General features: G+C 39.2%; 1 protein-coding gene across 2 annotated transcripts in view; it reads right to left on the bottom strand.

The window, feature by feature from the left end:
* The window catches only part of MCOLN2 (mucolipin TRP cation channel 2), a 72,470-nt gene that overhangs the window by 42,107 nt on the left and 4,735 nt on the right, over positions 1-25,628 (bottom strand). For both annotated transcript variants that reach the window (XM_035252027.3, XM_002751019.7), the window contains exon 2: positions 1,875-2,034. In XM_035252027.3, the coding sequence (XP_035107918.1) occupies positions 1,875-2,027 (153 nt within the window). In that variant the 5' untranslated portion in view covers positions 2,028-2,034. The remainder of the gene's footprint in view (positions 1-1,874; positions 2,035-25,628) is intronic.

The raw sequence follows: 25,628 nt of genomic DNA on the forward strand, positions 1-25,628 counted from the left end.
TATCACGAGATCTGGTTATTTAAAGGTGTGTATCACCTTTCCCTTTGCTCTCTCCTATGCTCCGCCATATGAAGATGTACCTGCTTCCTCTTCACCTTCCCCTATGATTGTAATTTTCCTGAGGCCCCCCCAGCCATGCTTCCTGTATAGCCTACAGAACTGTGAGTCAATTAAATCTGTTTTCTTCATAAATTACCCAGTCTCAGGTAGTTCTTTATAGCAATGGGAGAACACACTAATACAGATGGCAATGATATTTTATGCCTGAGTAAATTAGAATTTTAGTAACTTTAATAGATCAAATAATTGAAGGAAGTTGGTTTAACAAGAAAAGAAATTGGGAAACAATTAAAATTAACCAACTGACAAAAGGGGACATTATTTCTTTTCCTTCCAAGTAATACTAACAGCATATCAGTGTATCCATTTTATTGGTTACCAAATCAAAATTTCAAATCCAATAATGAAAACAAGCTAATAATAAGTATACACATTTTAAAATGTCTTTGCATCTCAACTTTGTTGTTTCTTTTGAAGTAACTTGCTTTCCCTAAACTTGATGAGTTGGTACATATGGCATGTCATACACTGAGAAGCCTCTTTATGATGCAGAATAAAGAAGCAACTCTAGTTATGGAGGGATCTTCTCCCATTTCTAAACTACATGAAGGTATTTCTTAAGTACTTATTTTTATGTTCCAGAAATGACATCTTTACACACTTCTACACTGATAAGAGAATGATTATTTTCCAGTAGAGCCAAATACCCCCAAATCAGTTTAAAAGGGCATGTGTTTCAAATACAGTTAACTACAGCAGTGATCCCCAACCTTATTGGCAATGGGGACTGGTTTATTGGAAGACAATTTCTTCATGGACAGGAGATGGGGGTGGTAATGGTTTTAGGATGATTCAAATGCATTACATTTGTTGTGCATTTTATTTCTATTGTTATTAGATTATAATATGTAATGAAACAATTATACAACTCACCATAACGTAGAATCAGTGGGGGCCCTTGGCTTATTTTCCTGCAACTAGAAGGTCTCATCTAGGGATGGTGGGAGACAGTGACAGATCATCAGGCATTAGATTCTCATAATGAGCACACAACCTAGATCCTTCCCATGTGCAGTTAACAATTGGGTTTGTGCTCCTATGAGAACCTAATGCCACCACTGATCTGATAGGAAGCAGAGCTCAGGCAGTACTGCAAGCCATCAGGAGTGGCTATAAAGACAGATAAAGCTTTGCTCCATTGCCTACACTCACCTCCTGCTGTGTAACAGGGTTAGGAACCTCTGACCTACAGAAAAGCCTCCCTAGTATTGGTTCAGCAATACAGGCCCAAAACTAGAGGAAAACTCTGATGGCTGTTTTGATACTGGTAATAAAGAGCTTAATAATATGAATGCAAATAAAAGGTCCAAAGGTAGCTTTGTATAATCCTGATAGTGCCTGGGATCAGTATTTACTTAGATAGAGCATATTGGTATGTTAAAAGGAAAACTCAGGATTCACTAAGTCTGAAGACAAAAACGCAGATTTTGAAAGTATATTGAATAAGATGTGTTTAATAAAGAGATTTCAATAACACAAATGTGCGCCACTCAGATACAGAAACCCCTCACCACAAATCTACATTTATTCAGTATTTTCAGAATCTGTACACCGAGGACCTCAGGATCTGTTAGTAAGACAAGATCATCTTCTAAACAGAACTTCAACCTACCCTCTGCTCTCCAGAGTCAATATAATTTTAGTTTTATAAACTTGAGTGTGAACTTTTCAGAACAAAAGTCAAGTACAGAAGACACGAAAAGAGTTTGTCTGGGGGTAAGGGAAAAACCAAATGAGGTAATAATATAAGTTACCTGTGTCGTGACCATGACTATCTTCAAAATCTGCAAACCCAGTTTCCATGGAATCTGGCGTCTGGCTCGGTATTTTTCACAAGGGCTCATGAAGTAAAACTTCAGGTCTTCCCTTAGACATTCTTCTTTCATCTCAGAATCATGATGTGCCATTGCATTTCTGCCACAGAAGATCAATTTTAAATACCCAGGAAAGCCTGTCCCTCAGTTCATAGAAAAAAATACTTTCTATTCACTTGCTTTACCTATTTAAGTAGAACTCTCTCTCCAACCAGGGAATTCCATTTCTCTTTAGAAATCTGAAAAATTGGCTGGGTGTGGTGGCTCATGCCTGTAATCCCAGCACTTTGGGAAGCCAAGGCAGGTGGATCATGAGGTCAGGAGTTCAAGACCAGCCTGACCAACATGGTGAAACCCTGTCTCTACTAAAAATACAACAACAACAACAAAAATAGCCAGGGGTGGTGGTGCCCGCCTGTAATCCCAGCTACTCAAGAGGCTGAGGCAGGAGAATCACTTGAACTCAGGACGCAGAGGTTGCAGTGAGCCAAGATCATACCATTGTACTCCAGCCTGGGTTCTAACTCTAGGCCCGCTATAGCACAGCCCTATCTGGTTTTTATTCATATACTCACTCACACACACTCACACAAACATAAACATACATACTTTCTCCAGTGACAGATGAATGCTCTATGTTAAGATGTAGGAATTGATGAGTGTTGCAAGTAAAATCCATTTTTTATAATTCTTGGCTGTTTTGTTTTTAATTTTTAATTTTTTTTTTTTTTTTGAGAGGGAGTCTTGCTCTGTCACCCAGGCTGGAGTGTAGTGGTGCAATCTTGGCTCACTGTGACCTCCACTCCACTTGCACTCCAGCCTGGGTAACAAGAGCGAAACTCCATCTCAAAAAAAAAACCAATGAGACGTGGTTCACAGGACTGTTATTATAGTCCCAAAGTGGGTTGTAGAAAACGATCCATTGGGAGTGTAAAAATTATTAGTATTTCTATTTCATTCTTTACATTAAAAACTAAAAATTGAATACCATAACTAGTATAACATAGAATATACATACAACATAGCAATATAACTTACAGCATGTACAACATAACAAAGAATATACATTATATAACTCATAAAAGTAGTATCAAGTAGCATATCATATATAAAGGAATATATACTCACTGAGACTATTATGCTCAACTTTTATTACTGGGTACATAATCAACAAAGTTTGGAGATCATTGACTTCGAGCACAGACTGTGAGTCTGGAGTTCCTAAAACCCATCTCACCACCAAAGGAGAGCTTGCCAGAGACTACAGTTAATACAGATCAGACAGACAGACACTATGCTTAATGATAATATTTGAGTTCCTGGATCCACCTGTTCCTGAAGTAATCCATCCCAGGTCTTTCCATTCAAACCAACAAATACCTTTGTGGCTTAAGCCAGTTTGGCTTCTTGCCTTAGGAAGTATCTTGATGGTAAGCGTAATGAATAAACTCTAGTAAGTTAGGCTAATCATTCAGGTTACTCATTTCTTGGAAAGGTTTTATAATTGTGGGTCATTTTTAAGAATCTTTTTACTGGAAATATGTAAGTGACATATTTTTATACTGACTCATGGTCTATGTTCTCTGCCTTGACTGACAAGTTTGAAAGAATCCCAAAAGGGGATAACCATTTTAAGGCTTATTGTCAGTTGTTAATAATTTACTATTTCTAAATAGATTTTTAGATCTCCTGTTTCTAGGGTTAGTGGACTAAGTTATTCCAAACTATCCTGCTGGAAAGGAAGGAAAGGAGGAGGAAAGAAAGAGAGAAAGCAAGGAGAGAGGGAGAGAGGAAGAGAAAGGAAGGAAGGAGCGAAGGAGGAGAGGAAGGAATAAAAGGAGAGAGGGAAGGAGGGAAGACAAAGAGTAGGGGGAGAAGGGAAGGAGGAAAAGAGAGAGTGGGACAGAGGCAGAGAGGGAGGCGGGGAGGGAGAGAGGGAGGGAGGGAGAGAGGGATGGAGGGAAGGAAAAGAAAATCCTAGATACGATACATACTTCTTGAGGGGCGGTGAGGAACTACCTTTAAAAGACTGAAGAGTTAAAGAGAGCAAGAACTCCTGGGTCAATCTTGGGGGATACCTAGAGAAGTAAGAGCCAATTGCCATTCAAGTACACTCAGCTTCCATTCTGTGGCTTCAGGAAAGGGGGACAACAGAGCCAAGATTCTAGGCCCAAAGACATCAAAACTGCCTGTCCTCAAACTCACAGGGCTACAGAGAAGGCCAGAGTGGCTCCAAATAAAAGAAAAGAAAAAGGAAATTTTAAAATAGACCCATCCTAATAAAGAATGTCCATAAACCAGGCCATGATGAAATAAGGCTCATAAACCTTTGAGCCTCACACCTGGGTGTGCCAGGGAACTTCAAACTGTGAGCCTGCTTGGTTCTGGAGGCACCAGACTGGAACTGTTCTTTATATCCCAGAAAATACGCACAGAACTCTGTGTCTTAGGTTCATCCTAAGACTTGACACTCTAACAAATAACTTATAAGATTCAATGACAAGCAGGAAGTTAAATATAACTAAGCACATGAGGAAACCAAGTGACATGAAACAGACTAAAGACAGAAACAAGACGAAGTATATTGGAAATTAGACACATCAGAAAATAGCCATGCTTACCATCTGTGATATCATGACGTATATACATGTGGGTTTTTGTCCACAGCTACTAGCTCATAACTCTCATAGCCTTTGTTATAATGTTGAGGCAACTTAAGGCCTCAGGAACAGGCCTCAGAAAACAGAATCTCTCTCCGACCTTCTGATATACTTTCACCTGCTACTTTTTGTCCCAAAGATAGGCATCTTCCCCACCTTACTGTGTAGGAGCCGGCCGTAAAAAAATTCTCTGACCTACCCTGTCTGATTGTAGGTCACAAGACTCCCATTTCTGAAGGGGTCCTGTCCCAAACCCTGGAAGAAGGAAAGCTGCATAAAGAGGCCAGAAGGATCTGAACAGACAGGGCTTGCTGGGTTTCTCCAGTCAGTCTATTAGTGTTCAATCATACCCTTTTTGTCAGTCACATTTCTACATGGTTGTCAATCATGCCTATCCAACAGTCTCCATAAAAGGCCCAAGAGGACAGAGTTGGGAGAGCTTGTGGAACACATGGCATTTCCTGGAGGTTGTTGCACCTGGGGAGGGCATGGAAGCTCTTCATTCCTTCCTTATAGCTCACCTTACATATGTCTTCACTGTATCCCTTGCAATATCCTTTACAATAAACCAGTAAATGTGTTTTCCTGAGTTCAGTGAGCCTCTCTAGCAAATTAATCAAACCCAAAGAGGGAGTCATGGGAACCCTACCTTGAAGTTGGACAGTGAAAAGTTCCAGAGGCGGCTGGGCATGGAGGCTCACACCTATAATCTCAGCACTTTCCGAGGCAGAGGTGGGTAGATCACCTAAGGTCAGGATTTTGAGACCAGCCTGACCAACATAGTGAAACCCCATTTCCACTAAAAATACAAGAATTAGCCAGGCATGGTGGCACATGCCTGTGATCCCAGCTACTTGGGAGGTTGAGGCTGGAGAATCATTTGAACCTAGGAGGCAGAGATTGCAGTGAGCCAATATGGCACCGCTGCACTCCAGCCTGGGCAACAGAGTAAGACTCCACCTCAAAAAAAAAAAAGGAAAGAAATGAAAAACAAATCACTCAGTGAGTCTCATGTCAAGAGAATGTGAAGACCTTAAACATGTGTTTGTCCGAAGCCTGACACAGTCACCTCTTCACTCAATCTGACCAACTTAACAAGCACTTAGTCCATGGAGCAAGCACTGTGCTGGGTACACAAGGCTGAACAGCCCTGAACTGTACATTCTTAGTGTCCAGTAGGAGAGACAGACTTGTCAATGCATAATTATCAAAGAGCTCCATGAATGCTGTAAAATAAGTAAATATTACGGAAGCAGAGTTCTGACTCTGGGGAGAGGGGTGAGAGAGCTGGTGGGAAAACCCGTAAGAGTCATAATAGATGGTGCAGTAAGTGCTACAGGGTCATGTGACTGTGTGACTGGTGCATTGAGGGAGGCATTTCCAAGAAAAAGGTGCATCTTAACTATGCCTGAGAGCAACATCCCCAAACATGGACTTTCAGGCCTCCTGAGAACATCCCTATAAGAAGCTCTTGTGGGCACATTTCAGCAATGCTAATTTAGTGTTAACCACCATCACTGTAGTGGATCAGTGTTGCTAAAACATCCCTCCTGATGACTCACAATATGCTTTTTCATTTAATAAAAAGAGCATATGTAATGGTGTGTACTGAATTCTTAAGCCCTTGAGAATAAAGCCATAGAACCTACACCTAAACACACACACACACAGCCTCTGGGTGAGAAACGCTGAACTGAAGGAGGAAGAAGCTGTTTTCTCGAAACAGTGGTGCAAAACAAGACATTTAATCAAATACTTAAAGAATACTGGCCAGGCATGGTGGCTTATGCCTGTAACCCCAGTATTTTGGGAGGTCAAGGTGGGTGGATCACTTGAGGCCAAGAGTTTGAGACCAGTCTGACCAATATGGTGAAACCCTGTCTGTATTAAAAATACAAAAAAACAACAACATAAATTATAGGTATGTGTGGCGGCGCATGCCTACGACCCCAGCTATTCAGGCGACTGAGGCACAGAATTGCTTGAACTCAGGAGGCAGAGGTTGCAGTGAGCCAAGATTGCAACACTCCACTTCAGCCTAGATGACAGAGTAAGACTCGGTCTAGTTCATAAATATAAAAATAAATAAATAAATGTGAGCCATGCTCTGCTGGTCACATTTTCCTGCCTTCCAGGAGCAAACGTGAATAGATTAACGTATGATACAATGTGTTAAGAGTTATATTGGAAATATGCACTGAGTGCCCTGGAAACAGAGAGTGCTTGATGCAGCCTAATTGCTTCAGGAGTCTTCAAATAATTCTTCTGACTGCTGGGTTCCTTTGACTGAGTGGCCACTAAGCGTTCAAGAAATGATAACTGATGTTAGCATTACCCTAAGAAACTTGGTTAAGAAGTCTCAGGCAAAAAGAAAAAAAAAATCAAAGTAGCAGATAATGACTGTCAGATCATTCATTGTGTTACATGTTTTATACTATCTATCCTTCCATAATTGTTTCCTTTGGGTATTTACAGAGCAGTTGTAATGCTTTTAGCAATGTGAAAGATGAAAAATGAAAAAACTAGCAGGAAAAACATTTCCCTCAAGAGTACATGCACCAACTGGTGATACAAAGGCTAGTACTAGTCACCTGATGATTAAATGATAGAAATGTATGGGAAAAAACATTCTTTTATTTAATACATATTTACCCTATATACCTTCTGATGGGTGTTACAGGAGGCTTAAGCTACAACCACAGCTTCATAAGCAAGAATTAGGTCAGCAGAGGCTGGGAGTGTTGGCTATAATCCCAGCACTTTGGGAGGCCAAGGCAGGCAGATCACTTGAGGACAGGAGTTCAAGACCAGCCTGGCCAACGTGGCGAAATCCTGTCTTTACCAAAAATACAAAATTAACTGCACGTGGTAGCACACACCTGTAACCCCACCTACTCAGGAGGCTGAGGCACAAGAATTGCTTGAACCCAGAAAGTGGAGGTTGCAGTGAGCTGAGAATGTACCACTGCACTCCAGCCTGGGCAACAAAAATGAACAACAACAAACAAACAAATAGGTCAGTAGATGGGAGAAATACTGTAATTTCCATCACAAATGAAAATCACCAACAGTTTAAGAAAAGCATAAAGCTGCTAACTTGTGTTAACATAAGTCAGGGGAAGTGAAAGTAACTGCAGCATAAAACCACTTAAGGAACAGAAATCAATGAAGATCTAAATTACACTGACCCATCAGCTACAGGGCTGTCACACAATTGAAATTGCATGAAATAAATAAGAGCAATCACAGCTCTTATGAATTATTTATGTTTCATTAAACCACAGGAAATGCATGACCTGGATTTTTATAACCTTAATAATGGCACCACTAAAGACCAAAATATCAAAGAAAAAAGCACAGTATTTGAAGGCATAAAAATAAGATCTGGAATAGAATAGAAAACCACCCATGCAATGAGCTAAATAAAAGCTAGAGATGCTGGAATAGAAAATGAAAGAAAAGAGGGCTGAGGTACTGTGGTAAGAAAACAGGAGAGAGGGACAACAAAGTTATTGTCAGGTATTAAGAAAACCTACTCTCTCCACAGATAATCGGGACTATGTGACATTGGTTAAGTTTAAGGCTGTCATATGATCAAGAGCAATTTCAGTTTTATCAAACCAATGACTAAGAGTCTATGGAAGCCTGAAGTTGTGAAACAAATAAAACAAAACAAGATACCAGTGATTCTTAACCTTACTGGGGTCATAAACTCCTATGAGAACAGAATAAGGCTCTTGTCCTTTGCCCCAGGAAAATACACACACCAGTTTCAGTGATGATACTTTGTCAGCAAATAAGCTGACCAACCAAGGCTGCTGTTGCCTTCTGGCTTAAGTGATCTTCACCCTACTTGACAAGGGGTCTGAAAGTTGTTTTTATCCCCTGCTGCAGTGGTCTCCAAAGTGGGGTCCTTGTGCACAAGGACATAGGCAAGACCATTCACTGGTATGTGAGAAGGAAGTATTAGAGCTTCTAATTGTGCTAACTTAGAAAACAAAGAAGTTAAGATCTCCCAAGATTTAATATATAAATTATTACCTATCATACCTAAGGTGCCCTCACTTGATCAGTAACATCAGATAGGACTGGACAGTGGTTCATATCTGTAATCTCAACACTTGGGATTTGAGACTGAGGCAGGAGGATCACTTGAGGCCAAGAGTTCAAGACCAACCTGGACAATATAGTGAGACTCTGTCTTTACAAAAACTTTTTAAAATCAGCCCAGTGTGGTGGTGCATGCTTATAGTCCCAGCTACTCCGGAGGCAGAGGCAGTAGATTTGCTTAAGCTTAGGAGTTGAAGGTTGCAGTGAGCTATGATTGTGCCACTGCACTCCAGCCTGGGCAACAGAGTAAGATCCTATCTCAAGGAAACAAAACAAAACAAAACAAAACATCAGGTGTCTGTGTTTCACTTAGGTATGTGAGGCATCCTGGGGAAATTGTTCAAGCTTTCCAAATTAGGGGGTTGATGGTGATGCCCCCATTGACTTTCAGCATATTCCTATCAGTTATGGTTTATGTGGGCCCATTTAAGCATTTTTAGAATGTATCATCTAGTTTTCATGGAAATAACCCTTGCGAAATAGGCAGAGGACATAAAGATTCTTGCAAAAGCCCAGGAGGTGGAGCAAGATGGTGGAAGAGAGGGCTCCAATCATCATCCCCTTATAAGAAGGCACCAATTTAACATCTATCTATGTAAGCAAAGTGCTTTCATAAGAACCAAAAACCAGATGAGCACTCACACTACCAGCTTTTAACTTTGTATTGCTAAAAGAGGCACTGATGAGGTAGAAAAAACAGTTCTGAATCACTGACACCACCCTTCCCCCACCCCCAGCAGTGGCCACCTGGTACAGAGAGTGCCTCTGCATGCTGGGGGAGGGAGAGCACAGCAATTACGAGGCAGTAAACTCGGTGCTGTCCTGTTAGAACACAAAGGAAAACTGGACCAAATGCAGCTGATGCCCACCCACGGAGGGAACATTTAAACCAGCACTAGCCAGAGGGAGTCACAGGTCCCTGTGGTTGGAACTTAAGTTCCCACAAACTTCACTACTGCAGGCTAAAGTGCTCTGGATCTCTAAGTGAATCTGAAAGGCAATTTAAGCCACAAGGACTGCAACTCTTAGGCGAGTCCTAGTGCTGTACTGGGCCCAGAGACAGTGGACTGGAGGAGCAGGCAATCTACCAAGCTACCAGGGCAGCTAAAGGAGTGCTGACATCACCTCGCCCCTAACCCCAGGCTGCACAACTAGTGGCTCCAAAAAAGACCCCTTCCTTCTTCTTGAGAAGAGGAGAAAGAAGAATGGGGAGGACTTTGTCTTGCATCTTGGATACTGGCTCAGACACAGCAAGATAGGGCATAGGTCAGGGTCATGAAGCCTCTGTTCCAGGCCCTAGATCCTGCACAGTGCTTCTAGGCACACCCTGGGCCAGAAGGGAACCTGTTTCCCTGAAGGGAAGACCAGTCCTGGCAGCATTCATCACCTGCTAACTGAAGAGCCTTTGGGCACTGAATAAGCAGCAGCAACACCCAGATACTATGTCAAGGGCCTTAGGTGAGCCTCTGAGACGTGCTGGCTTCAGGTTTATCCTGGCTATGGGGGCCAGAGCAATAAGAGGAGTCCTCAATTCTAAGAGCTGACTCTTGGATGGCATTTCTGGACCTTCCCTGGGTCAGAAGGGAGCCCACTGCCCTGAAGGATGAGTCCCAGGCCAGACAGCCTTCATGACAAGCTGACTTAAGAGACCTTGGGCCTTAAGAAAACATCAGTGGTAGTCTGGCAGTACTGCCCATGGGACTCTGGTGGTGATAACCATGGGGAAGGGCTCCTCTACTTTTGGAAAGGGGAAGGAAGACTGGAAAGAACTGCATCTTGTAATTTGAGTGCCAGCTCAGGCACAATACAACAGAATACTAGGTAGACTTCTAAGGTTTTTTATTCTAGTCCCTGAGTCTTGGACAGCACCTCTGAACCCACCAGAGGCCTGGGGGAATACACCATCCTGGAAGGAAGAACATAGGCCTGGCTGGCTTTGTTGCCTGCTAACTGTAGGGTCCCAGAGCTTGCGCAGACATAGGCAGTAGCCAGGGAGTAGTTACAGCAGGCCTTGGGCAAGACCCAGTGCTGTGCTGGCTTCAGGTCTGACCCAGCATAGTCTCTTAATGGCAGAAATGATCAGGCAGAAGAAAGAATTAGTGAGCTTGAAGGCAGGCTATTTGAAAATACACAGTCAGAGGAGACAAAAGAATAAAAAAACAATGAAGCATGCCTACAGGATCCAGAAAATCGTCTCAAAGGGTAAATTTAAGAGTTATTGGCCTTAAGGAGGAGGCAGAGAAAGAGATAAGAATAGAAAGTTATTCAAAGTAATAATAACAAAGAACTTTCCAAGCTTAGAGAAAGACATCAATATCCAAACACAAGAAGGTTATAGAACACCAAGCAATCCAACGAAGACTACCAGAAGGCATTTAATAATCAAACTCCTAAAGATCAAGGATAAAGAATGGATCCTAAAAGTAGCAAGAGAAAAGAATAATATGCAATGGAGCATCAATACATCTAGCAGTAGACTTTTCAGTGGAAACCTTAAAGGCCAAAAGAGAGAGTCATGACATATTGAGTGCTGAAGAAAAAAAAACTTCACCCTAGAATAGTAGGTCTGGTGAAAATATTCCTCAGCATGAAGGAGAAACAAAGATTTTCCCAGACAAACAACAGATGAGGGATTTCATCAGTAGCAGACTTGTTCTATAAGAAATACTAAAGAGAGTAGTTCAATCAGAAAGAAAAGGACATTGATGAGCAATACATAATCACCTGAAGGTACAAAACTCACTGGTAATAAAAAGCACACAGAAAAACAAAAAATATTATAATCCTGTAACTGCTTTGCATAAACTACCCTTATCCTAAGTAGAAAGACTAAATGGTACAATGAGATATAAACAACAAAAAAATTAAAAGTTGGAGGGATAAAGTCAAGGCACAGAGTTTTTGTTAGTTTTTTTAAATTTTTTGCTTGTTTGTTTATGCAAATAGGGTTACGTTATCAGCTCAAAATAATGGTTTATACAATAGTATTTGCAAGCCTTCTGGTAACCTCAAAACAAAAAACATACGACAGATACACAAAAAATAAAGAGTAAGAAACTAAATCATATCACCAGAGAAAATCACCTTCATTAAAGGAAGACAAGAAAGAAGACGAGGAAGAAGGTAAGACCACAAAACAATCAGAAAACAAATAACAAAGTGGCAGGAGTAGGTCCTTACTTATCAATAACAACATTGAATGTAAATGGACTAAACTCTCCAATCAAAAGACATAGACTGGCTAAATGGATGAAAAAACAAAACCCACTGATCTGTTGCCTACAAAAAAACTCACTTCACCTATAAAGAAACATAGACTGAAAATAAAGGGATGGAGAAAGAAATTCCATGCCAATGAAAATCAAAAAAGAGCAAGAGTAGCTATGCTTATATAAGACAAAATAGATTTTAAGACAAAAACTATGAGACAAAAAAGGTCACTGTATAATGATAAAGGGGTCAATTCAGCAAAAGGATATAACAATTTTAAATATATATGCACCCAACATTGAAGCACGTGGATATATAAAGCAAATATTATTGCAGCTAAAGAGAGAGACAGGCCCCAATAAAATAACAGCTGGAGACTTCAACCCAGCATTAGATAGATATTCCAGACCAAAAATCAACAAGAAATACTGGACTTAATCTGCACTATAGACAAAATGGATTTAATACATATATACAGGACATTTCATCCAATGGCTACAGAATACACATTTTTTTTTCTCAGCACATGGATCATTCTCAAGGACAGACCATATGTTAAGTCACAAAACAAATCTTAAAATACTCAAAAAATTGAAATAATATCAATCTGACCACAGCAGAATAAAACTAGAAATTAAGAATGAAAGGAATTTTGGAAACTATACAAGTGTATGAAAATTAAATAATCTGCTTCTGAATGACCAGTGGGGGTCAATAAGGAAATTAAGAAGGAAATTTAAAAATTTCTTGAAACAAATCATAATGGAAACACAACCTACCAAAATCTATGGGATACAGCAAAAGCAGTACTAAGAGGGAAGTTTATAGCTTTAAGTGCCTACATTAAAAAAAAAAAACCTTCAAATAAACAGTCTAATGATACATCTTATAGAACTACAAAAGCAAGAGCAAACCAAACCCAAAATTAGTAGAAACATAAATAAAGATCAGAGCAGAAATAAATGAAATTTAAAAAGAAAATAATACAAAAGATTAGTGAATCAAAAAGTAGGTTTTTTGAAAAGCTAAAAAAATTGACAAAGCTTTAGCCAGACTAAGTAAAAAAGAGAGAAGCTCCACACATAAAATCAGAAATGAAAAAGGAGACCTTACAACTGATACTACAGAAATTCACATCATTATTGGATACTAAAGCAACCATATGCCAATAAATTGGAAAATATAGAAAAATGGACACATGCAGCATACCAATATTGAACCAGGATGAAATCCAAAACCTGAATAGACCAATAACAAGTAATGAGATTGAAGCTGTAATAGGAAGTCTCCTAGCAAAGAAAAGTCCAGGACCTGATGGCTTCTGTTTTAGTCAGGATTCTCAAGAGGGACAGAACTAATATATATACACATATAGGGGAGTTTATTTAGTATTAACTCACAATCACAAGTTCCCACAATAGGCCATCTGGACATCAAGGAGCAAGGAGAGCCAGTCTGAGTTCTAAAACTGAAGAACTTGAAATTTGATGTCTGAGAACAGAAAACATGCAGCACAGGAGAAAGATGTAGGGTAGGAGGCTAGGCCAGTCTCTCTTTTCACATTTTTCTGCCTGCTTATATTTTAGCCACACTAGCAGCTAGACTGTGCCCACCCAAAATAAGGGTGGGTCTGCCTTTCCCAGCCCACTGACTCAAACATTAATCTCCTTTGGCAACACCCTCATAGACATACTCAGGATCAATATTTTGTATCCTTCAATCCAATCAAGTTGACACACTATTAACATCACAGCTTCACTGTTGAATTCTACCAAACATTTAAAGAAGAACTAATACCAATTCTATTCAAACTTTTCTGATGAATGTTAATGCAAAAATCCTCAACTAAAATACTAGCAAACCAAATTCAACTCTACATTAGAAAGATCATTCATTATGACCAAGTGGGATTTATCCCTGGCATGCAAGGATGGTTCAACATATGCAAATCAATCAATGTGATGCATCATATTAACAGAATGAAAAATGAAAACAATACAGTCTTTTCAATTGATGCTGAAAAAGCATTTGATCAAATTCAACATTGCTTCATGATAAAAATTCTTAATAAACTAGATATAGAAGGAATATACCTCAACCTAATAAAAACCATATACAACATACCCACAGCTAGTCTCATACTGAATGGGGGAAAACTGAAAGGCTTTCCTCTCAGATATGGAACACAACAAGGATGCCCACTTTCATTACTGTTATTCAACATAGTACTAGAAGTCCTAGCTAGAGCAATATAAAAGGTATCCAAATTAGAAAGGAAGAAGTCACATTATCCTTGTTTGCAGATGAGATTAACTTATATTTGGAAAAATACCTAAAGACTCCACTAAAAAACAGTTAGAACTGATAAACAATTTTAGTGAAATTGCAGGATACAATATCAACATACAAAAATCATTAGCATTTCTATGTGCCAAGAGCAATCTGAAAAAGAAAATTAAAAAGTAATCCTATTGATAATAGCCACAAATAAAATTAAGTACCTAGAAATTAACCAAAGAAGTGAAAGAGGTCTAAATGAAAACTATAAAACACGGATGAAAGATATTGAAGAGGACACCAAAAAATGGAAAGATATTCCATGTTCATAAATTGAAAGAATCAGTATTGTTAAAATGTCCATACTACAAAGCAATCTACAGATTCAATGCAATCCCTATCAAAATACCAATGACATTCTTCACAGAAATAGAAAAAAGAAACGTAAAATTGATATGGAACCTCCAAGGACCCAGAATAGCCAAAGTTATCCTCAGCAGGAAAAAAAAAAAAAAAAAAAAAACTGGAGGAATCACATTATCTGACTTCAAATTATACCATGTAGCTATACTAACCAAAACAGCATGGTACTGGCACAAAAACAGATATACAGACCAATGGAACAGAATAGAGAACCCAGAAACAAATCCACACACCTACAGTGAACTCATTTTTGACAAAGGTGACAAGAACATAAACTGTGGAAGAGACAGTCTCTTTAATAAATGGTGTTGGGGAAACTGGATATCTATATGCAAACTAAACCCCTATCTATCACCATATAAAAAACAAATCAAAATGGATTAAATACTTTAGTCTAACACCCCAAACTATGAAACTACTACAAGAAAACATTGGGGAAAATCTCCAGGACAGAAATTTATTGAGCAACACCCCACAAGCACAGGCAACCAAAGCAAACATAAACAAATGGCATCAAATTAAGTTTAAAAGCTTCTTCAAAGAAAAGAAAAGAGTCAACAAAGTGAAAAGACAACCCACAGAAAGGGAGAAAACACTTGCAAGCTACCCATATGACAAAGGATTAATAGCCAGAATATATAAGGAGTTCAAACAATTCTATAAAAAATAACCTAATAATCTGATCCAAAAATGGGCAAAAAATTTGAATAGATATTTTCCAAAAGCAAACATACACATTGCAAACCAGCATATGAAAAGGTGCTCAACATCACTGATCATTAGAGAAATGCAAATCAAAACTACAATGAGATATTATCTCACCCCAGTTAAAATGGCTTGTATCCAAAAGACAGTCCATAGCAAATGCTGGTGAGGATGGAGAACAGTTTGGAGGTTCCTCAAAAAACTAAAAATAGAGCTACCATATGATCCAGCAATCCCACTGCTAGGTATATGCCCAAAAGAAAGGAAATCAGTAATATCGAAGAGGTATCTGCACTCTCATGTTTGCTGCAGATCTGTTCACAATAGCTAAGATTTGGAAGCAATCTATACGTCCAACAGCAGATGAATGGATAAAGACAATGTGTTACATACACACAATGGAGTACTATTCAGTCACAAAAATGAGATACTGTCATTTGCAACAACATGGATGGAACTGGTGATCATTATGACAAGTGAAATAAGTTAGGCACAGAAAGATAAGTATTGTATGTTCTCACTTATATGTAGGATCTAAAAATCAAAGCAATTCATTTGTTGGACAGAGGGAGTAGAAGGATGGTCACCAGAGGCTGGGAAGATTGTGTGGCAGAGAGCTGGCGGGTGAAGGGGCAGTAGGGATGGGTTAATGGGTACAAAGAAAAAGAATGAATAAGACCTAGTATTTGATAGCACACCAGGGTGACTATAGTCAACAATAATTTAATTGTACAATTAAAAATGATTAAAGAGTATAATTGGACTGTGTGTAAAGAAAGGATAAATGCTTGAGGGAATGGATACCCCATTCTCCATGATGTGATTATAATGCATTGCATGCCTGTATCAAAACATCTCCATTGTAGGTGTAATCCCATATTATAACTATAATATGTAATATGTAATCCCATATTACACCTACAATGTGCCCACAAAATTAAAAATAAAAAAACATTGCAAAAAATTAGGTTTATTGTAAAACTAATGCAAGCCCAAATTAATATTGAGAAAAAATAGAAGAGCTAACACTCTAAATTTTGTTAACCATGGGTTTTTAAATAAAATACGAAAAGCATATCTGATCTGAAAAGAAGCGGCAGGGGGGGAAGCAGATTTATCAAGAAAACTATGATTGTTCAATGAGGTGTATGGCTCTAAGTATATACAGTAAGTACCATAAAATATTTGCTAATGACACTATGAAGTCATAACATGAAGTTGCTGCATTTGGCAACTCATTTTTTTTTCTATTTTAATTTTAAAAAATAGAGATGGGATCTTGCTACGTTGGCCAGATTGGTCTTGAACTCTTGGCCTCAAGCAAGCTTCAGTCTTTGGCCTCCTAAAGTGCTTGAATTACAGGCATGAGCCACTGTGCCCAGACTGGCAATTCATTTTTAATATCCTCATCTATCCCATTCCTCAAAATGTTCATTTTATCTGTTTCATAATATACATATGATTCTGCATATGATATGCAAATGAATACATATTTAAAGAGGGTGGATGTTCTTTTAACTGATGGGAAAAAGTTATAAAAAACATTTGGAACTACTTCCTTATTGTTTCAGCGCTCTGACCACACCTTAGCTGAGGTTGTTCTTTGTTGTCCCAATTGATACTATAAACTTGTTGGCTTTAAGAAATTGATGTTTGCTCTCCTAGCCCCAACAAACAAATAGAAAATAATTTTAATAGGCATCTTGTTTCCTACCAGATCTGTTTAGGTATCATATATTTGTGTAGCAGCACACAAACTTTGTTGTTTTTTTGAGATGAAGTCTCATTCTGTCACCTAGGCTGGGGTGCAATGGTATGATCTTGACTCGCTGCAACCTCCACCTTGCAGATTGAAGCAATTATCCTGCCTCAGCCACCAGAGTAGCTAGGACTACAGGCACCTACCACCATGTCCAGCTAATTTTTTTATTTTTACTAGTGACAGGGGTTCGTCATGTTGGCCAGGCTAGTCTTGAACTCCTCACTTCAGGTGATCTGCCCACCTTGGCCTCCCAAAATGTTGGGATTACAGGTGTGAGCCACTGAGCCTGGCCAGAATTTTCTTTTTTTTATTCACAAATATATCTTACCAGCCTCAGAGGATGAGGCAGGGTAGGCAGGGCAAACCACTTCCCAAATCCATCCTTCATTCCGTAACCTCATTACAGTGAGTGGTAAAACCAGCCTCCCAGGTCCCCACACCAGCAACCCAAATCTGTGTGGCTCTGCATGATCTGGTCTCACGTAATTCCCCACCATCTTTATTTCCCCCAAACAAATTTAATAATGTACATAACTGTATTTTTCTTTTCTATTCTTTTTTCTTTTTTTGAGATAGGATCTCACTCTGTCACCCAGACTAGAGTGCAGTGATGCAGTCATGGCTCATTGGAGCCTTAACATCCTGGGCTCAAGCAATCCTTCTGCCTCAGCCTCCAGAGTAGCTGAGACCATAGGTATGTGCTGCCATGCTTAGCTAATTTTTAAATTTTTTGTAGAGATGGGGTCTTGCCATGTTTCCCAGGCTGGTCTGAAACTCCCGGACGCAGATGAGCCTTCCACCTTGGGTTCCCAAAGTGCTGGGATTATAGGTTTGAGACACTGTGCCTGGCCTATACATAATTTTAAATGAATTTTTAATAAATTCCACCTCTGATTTCTGTTCCTTAGGTGCAACTATTTCTGTCTTTTAAAAGTCATTTACTTTAAAATTTCTAAATAATACCTATGCCACTATTTTTTCATTTTAGATATTATCAATTTGTATCCTCTGTTGGAAAATATGGATTTATTTTCACCTCCCCACTCATCTTCCTAACAAAGTTTTAATACAAATTTTTGATAAATTAACATTTAGATTTTATGAAGTGAATATGCAAAAACTCTTCATAGTTGAGCTATTCACATACTGTAATGTTATATTCTTCATCATTCAAACTATTTTCCTGGAGTTAATTACCCTTTTCCCCATTTGTTTAGTTTTCTGCATGTCAACTATAACTTTATCAACAAACTCTGGCTGAATCTTAAATACACACAAGTCAGGTACCCTGTCAATTTCCTTCTTCCACGGAGACATCAATTCCTACAGCCCTCATCCTTTTGCTCAGATCTAATTGGTTGCTTTCTAATCACTTTTCAAGGCCATAACTTTGGGAATTCCTTCACTGCCTTCCTAAACTGGAATCCCTATCTCTTGGATCCCATGTCTGCTTCTTTCTTTACTCTCCCATTTTGTGGAGAATATCCTTCAATCTCTTCCCGGAAAAGGAAGCCTGAAAAGTAAATTAAGAGACTTCTGTGACAGACACTACTAGTTGCCTGTCCAGTATCCATTCCTCTCTTCTTCCTGTTTTGTTGAAGGCAAGCAACCTATTAATACCAAAGAATAAAATAACTCAATATGGCCATGTGTGGTGGTTCATCCCAACACTTTGGGAGGCCGACGCAGCAGATCATTTGAGCTCAGGAGTTTGAGACCAGCCTGGGCAATATGGTCTCAAACCATCTCTACTACAAATACAAAAAGTTAGCTGGGCATGTAGTCCAGCTACTTGGGAGGCTGAGGTGGGAAGATTACCTAAGACTGGGGAGGTCGATGCTGCAGTGAGCCATCATCACACCAGTGCATTCCAGTCTGTGCAACAGAGCAAGACCCTGTCTCAAAAAGAAAAATTGAAATAAAATTAAAATTAAAAACATGTGACATTTTGGCAAACAGCCATCCTAGTCCATACATTCAGGAAACTTCTACATGGTCACATTAACAAAATGAGAAGAAGAAAAAAGTAAAGCCATCTGATGGAATGAATCCAGCATTTACCTCCTCAAGCTGACTTTGTGGTATAGATTCTCTAGAACAGAACACTGGATTCCCATATCTATCACTCCATTAAAAGACTCAGGGTAAACCATCTCTTGCTATAGATTCTAACAAACGCTTTTCAGGCTTAGTGGCTCAGCAACATTTGATACAGCTGACCACTGCCTCCTTGGGACAGCCTCTTCTGTCAGTGTCAGGACACCTCCCTCCTCTTGATGTCAGAGTGCCCTGGGGCACAGTATGGGTTCCTCTAGTCTCCATCCTTTGTTCTAGAACAGCTTGTCCAATGCTATGACTAAATACTCTCCACATGATGTGGGTTTCCATATTTGCATATCCAGCAAATCTCTCTTTTGCAATCCCTTTTTTGAAGCTCCATCCACAGGTCTAATTGGTCTCTCAAAGCTACCCTCCACCTGTTCCTCCACCCATCTGCTCAAAGTAGTAATCTGTACACATTCATCCAAATGCTTCAGCTGCAGATCAAGCTGAAAATCAAATCAAGAACTCAACCCCTTTCATAATATCTGCAATAAAATAAAACACTTACGAATACACTTAACCAAGGAGGTGAAAGACTTCTACAAGGAACACTACAAAACACTGCTAAGATAAATTATAAATGACACAAACAAATGGAAACACATCCCATGATCATGGATGGGTAGAATCAATAAGGTAAAAATGACCATACTACCAAAAGCAATCTACAAATTCAATTCAATTCCCATCAAAATACCACCATCATTCTTCACAGAACTAGAAAGAAAATCCTAAAATTAATATGGAATGAAAAAAGCGCCTGAATAGTCAAAGCAAGACTAAGCAAAAAGACAAATCTGGAGGCATCACATTACCTGACTTCAAACTATACTACAAGGCCACAGTCACCAAAACAGCATGGTACTGATATAAAAATAGGCATATAAGCCAGTGGAACAGAATAGAGAACCCAGAAATAAAGCCAAATACTTACAGCAAACTAACCTTTGACAAAGCAAACAAAACCATAAAGTGGGGAAAGGATATCTTATTCAACAAATGGTGCTGGAATAATTGGCAAGCCACATGTAGAAGAATGAAACTGGGCTGGGTGTGGTGGCTCACACCTGTAATCCCAGCACTTTGAGAGGCTAAAGTGGGTGGATCACCTGAGGTTGGGAGTTTAAAACCAGCCTGACCAACATGGAGAAACCTCGTCTCTACTAAAAATACAGAATTAGCTGGGCGTGGTGGCACATGCCTATATCTCAGTTACTTGGAAGGCTGAGGCAAGAGAATCACTTGAACCTGGAAGGCAGAAGTTGTGATGAACTGAGATTGAGCCATTGCATTGCACTCCAGCCTGGGCAACAAGAGTAAAACTCTGTCTTAAAAAAAAAAAAAAAAAGCTTCTGCACAGCAAAAGAAACAATCAGCAGAGTAAATAAATAACCAGACAACCCAATGAGTGGGAGAAAATCTTCGCAATCTACATATCTGACAAAGGACTGATACACAGAATCAACAAGCAACTCAAACAAATCAGCAAGAAAAAAAAAATAATAATCCCATAAAAAAGTGGGCTAAGGACATGAATAGACAATTTTCAAAAAAAGATATCCAAATGGCCAACAAACATGAAAAAAATGCTCACCATCACTAATGATGAGGGAAATGCAAATCAAAACCACAATGTGATACCACCTCACTCCTGCAAGAATAGTCATAATCAAAAATTCCAAAAAATAGATGTTGGTGGGGATACAGTGAAAAGGGAACACTTTTACACTGCTGATAGGAATGTAAACTAGTATAACCATGATAGAAAACAGTGTGGAGATTCCTTAAAGGACTAAAAGTAGAACTACTACTTGATCCAGTATTCCCACTACTGGGTATCTACCCAAAGGAAAAGAAGTCATTATATGGGCCAGGCTTGCTGGCTCATGTAATCCCAGCACTTTGGGAAGCCAAGGTGGGAGATCATGAGGTCAGGAGTTCAAGACCAGCGTGGACAACATAGTGAAACCCCATCTCTACTAAAAATATAAAAAAATTAGCCGGGCTTGGTGGCAGATGCCTGTAATCCCAGCTACTCAGGAAGTTGAGGCAGGAGAATCACTTGCGCTCAGGAGGCAGAAGTTGCAGTGAGTGGAGACTGTGCCACTGCACTCCAGCCTGGGTGACTGCACTCCAGCCTGGGTGACAGTGTGAGACTCTGTCTCAAAAAAATAAGTCATTATATGAAAAAAGATACTTGCACACACGTTTATAGCAGCCCAATTTGCAACTGTAAAAATAGGAAACCAGCGCAAATGCAGTTCCGCTAGCTCTTTGTGTGTCTGGTTCCTTCCTGCCATCCTTCATCTCAGCACAATGATACCTCTGTAGAGAGGGCTCTCTGACCACTCTATTAATGTGGCCTTCCCCACTGCCTCTATCATGTCTTTATTTCCTTCATAATTACAATCACAATCTTTATTGGTCTTTCCTACAAGGGACTTAATGAAGGGTGGGTCTTGCTTATTATCAAATAGCCCAGCATACAGCACAGTATCTAACACATAATAGGTGTTCAAAGAAAATTTGTTGGAAAAAAGAAAAGAAATGGATCAATAATGAGACATCAACCCTGATTACATGAACTTTTCCTTGGTTAATACCTTTTGTGATAAAATTACAACAACAATGTTAATAACAAAAATAATAGAAAGTCTAAAATATCAATATTAAAAAAGTGAATTAAAAATATATTCAAAAGTAAGTGTAAGTCTTGCTTAGTCAAGATACATTAGCGAGCTGTAGGTAATTTAGTTGCCTGGTTGCTGATGATAGAAACTCTACTTTGTTTTACTCATTATTCCTAAAGTCTTTCAAAGAATAAATTATTCAATGAGTTGTTATAATAATTTTCTATCCATTTGAGAAAGAGAAAACTAGAGTACTCTCTCAAACTGAATGCAAAAATAAAATGTAGACATATTTTTAAAATAAAATTGATAGTAGTATAAGATATAGGATTTTAAAAATAATTTAACATGGCTTTTTTTCTTTTTTCTTTTTTTGAGCCAGAATCTCACTCTGTTGCTTCACTCCAGGCTGGAGTGAAGTGGCATGATCTCAGCTCATTGTAAGCTCTGCCTTCCAGTTTCAAGCAACTCTCCTGGCTCAGCCTCCTGAGTAGCTGGGATTACAGGCACCCACCACCACGCCTGGCTAAGTTTTTGTATTTTTAGTAGAGATAAGGTTTCACTATGTTGGCCAGGCTGGTCTTTAACTTCTGACCTCATGATCCACCCACCTTGGCCTCCGAAAATGCTGGGATTACAGGCATGAGCTACATGCCCAGTAACATACCTTTTTAAGTACAAAAAAATTTAGAAGATATAAAAATGACTGACAGCTCTTAACATAAAAATTTAAGACTTCAAAAAGTTAAAAGATAAACAGACTTGTATAAAAATATGCAATATGTTTACACAGGCAAAAGTTAACTATCTATTATTACCTGTAGAGAGCTCCAGACTATTAGTAAGAAAGAGACAATCCAATATTACAGGCAATAGATCCAAATAAGCGAGTGAACATTTAACAATAAAAATTTACTAACAATCAGATTGGTAAAAACCTATCTTAATTTTTATTTGTGAGGAATGATTTAAAAATTATTCAAAGAAATGTAAACTTCGGCACTTGAGCAGTATCTGTGACTTAAGAATCAAACTTCTAGGTATTTATGATACGATTTTTAAAATAATGAATTAGAAAGATAGTTACAAAAATGTTAACTGCAGCCCTATTTGTAACTTTGCACTGACTTGAAGATGTCTATGACATATTGTAATTTTTTCAGTTACAGAATAGATTGAGATTACAGATCTATGCTATTTTTCAAAAATCAGCATAGGCTGGGCATGGTGCCTCAGACTTGTAATCCTTGAACCTTGTGAAGCTAAGGCAGGAGGATCCCTTGAGCCCAGGAGTTCGAGACCAGCCTGTGTAACATAGGGAGATCCTCATCTCTGTAAATAATAATAATAAATAAGCTAGCCAGGAGAGGTGGCAGGGAGGTGCATTCCCAGCTACTTAGGGGGCTGAGGCAAAAGGATTGCTTGAGTCTGGAAGTTTGAGGTGCAACAAGCTATCACGGTGCCACTGCACTCCAGCCTGAGTGACAGAACAAGACCCCGACTGGAAAACAAAACAAAACAAAAGTTTATATGTGTGTGTAGACATTTTAAAGTCTAGAAGAACATGAACCAGCCCAAAAAAACTTGATATTTTTATAATCTCTGTGAGGTAGTATTATAGGTAATCTTAATTTTCTTCATCAACTTTTTCATATTTTCTCCATTTTTGGTAATTAACATGTGAATTCTTGAATTATCATTATGAGTTAAAATGGGCTATTTCAAAAAGAAAGAGTTTGATATGTAGGAGGTAGTCAGGTATTTCCCTGCCTCACTTTGTGAGTGATTGGTTTGGGGTAGAGGGTGGAAGCAGCAATAGATACAGTGACTAAAAGTCAGTGTTTCTATAGAAATGACTATGTTGGTCCCAGGACATCGGGGGGCAGTCCAATAGATGAAAGACTTTGGACCAATCCTAACAACTCACAAATCATTTTTTCAGTCTCCAGTTCCTACTATGAACAAATTTCCTCATGATCTGCTAGTCTCACAAGAGAGGAAGAAAGAAAAATGTCTAGCCAACGGAGGTTTTGAGGTAGCTGAGTAGGGTGGCTAGGCCTCAATTCAATGAAGTTGAGGGGGAAAAAAGGCGAAGAAGAAAACTTTGGTTCCCTTCTCAGAACATAAATGACATGGTCATTCTAATCCTAAGAAGCCCCCTGAAGGAAGGCCATAGGGGCTTTTCATTTTCCATTAGAGCCACTCCTGAAAGATGAACATGCCAACCTTTCAGGAGAATTTTTTTTTTTTTTTTTTTTTTTTTTTTTGAGACGGAGTTTCGCTCTTGTTACCCAGGCTGGAGTGCAATGGCGCGATCTCGGCTCACCGCAACCTCCGCCTCCTGGGTTCAGGCAATTCTCCTGCCTCAGCCTTCTGAGTAGCTGGGATTACAGGCACGCACCACCATGCCCAGCTAATTTTTTGTATTTTTAGTAGAGACGGGGTTTCACCATGTTGACCAGGATGGTCTCGATCTCTCGACCTCGTGATCCACCCGCCTTGGCCTCCCAAAGTGCTGGAATTACAGGTGTGAGCCACCGCGCCCAGCCCAGGAGTTTCCCTATTGACAACCGTGCCACCAAGTTCCTAAAAATCACCTCTGAGCACCACTCGGCTGCCTCAGAACTCCAGGAAAGCAGAACAAGAGCTGCATAGTTTTTAAGTTCTTGCTCTAAACAAGCCACACTCCTTTGGAAACTTAAAGAAACAGTTCTCTGAGGCAGAGATAAAGAAAGGGAAACGCCATTTCTCAGCAACAAAGGATTCCACATGCCATTAAAGCTGAGGAAAATGACTGGAATTATGATATTTCCTAACATTTTTCTTTCTTCAACATTTTCAGTAAGAGCCCAACTTATAAGTCAAGGTGATAACCCTCCCTAAGGAAAAGAAGTTATAAAGAAATAATTCATCATTTTTTCCTTAAAGCATTGAGGTTACCTTAATTTTGGACAAGGCTGCCTCACTGTCATGTTGGTGAATCCCTATGTTCTCTCTATCTCTACCAAATTCCTGTAATTGGTGTAAAGTAGTATGATTTTTTTAAGGCCACCATTTAAATTGTGGGTCTTCTAGAATTACAAAAAGACAATTTTTGAGAATATTCTGCCTCATGACTTACCAGTTATTACCTGGCAGATGTTTTAGGCTGAAACCACAGAGATGTATTCAAGGGGAGAAATCAAAACCCAACCTTCAAAAGAGAAGAAAGGAAACAACCCACCCAGCTGAGGGAAAGAGTATGGACAACATTCCCTGGACACAGTCTCTCATACCAGAAAAAAAGGGGCTGAGGCCCAAGCTCAAAACAGAGTAGGAAGCTCAGCTGTAGGCAGAAGAGTAGGGAGAAAAGAAATTCAGATGATTGCCAAAGCAAACAAATAAGCAAACCGAAAACACAGTTTTAAACATTTAATATGAACAGAACACTGCAGTTTGATAAAATGAAATCCGGAAATAAAATTACAGGCATACCTCAGAAATACTGCAAGTTTGGTTCCCGATCACCACAATAAAGCAAATATTATAGTAAAGCAAGTCACACAAATTTGTTGGTTTCCCAGTGCATATAAGAGTTATGTTTATACTATACATTAATCTATTAATCTGCAATAGCATTATGCCTTTAAAAAAAAAAACCTAAATTTAAAAGTACTTCATTACTAAAACATGCTAACAATTATCTGAACCTTCAGTAAGCTGTAATCTTTTTGCTGGTGGAGGGTCTTGCCTCCTTGTTGATGGCTGCTGACTAATCAGGTTGGTGGTTGCTGAAGGCTGGGGTGGCTGGGACAATTTCTTAAAGAAAGACAAC

The sequence above is a fragment of the Callithrix jacchus genome, chromosome 7 (assembly GCF_049354715.1).
Source record: "Callithrix jacchus isolate 240 chromosome 7, calJac240_pri, whole genome shotgun sequence".
In the NCBI taxonomy this organism is placed as follows: domain Eukaryota; kingdom Metazoa; phylum Chordata; class Mammalia; order Primates; family Cebidae; genus Callithrix; species Callithrix jacchus.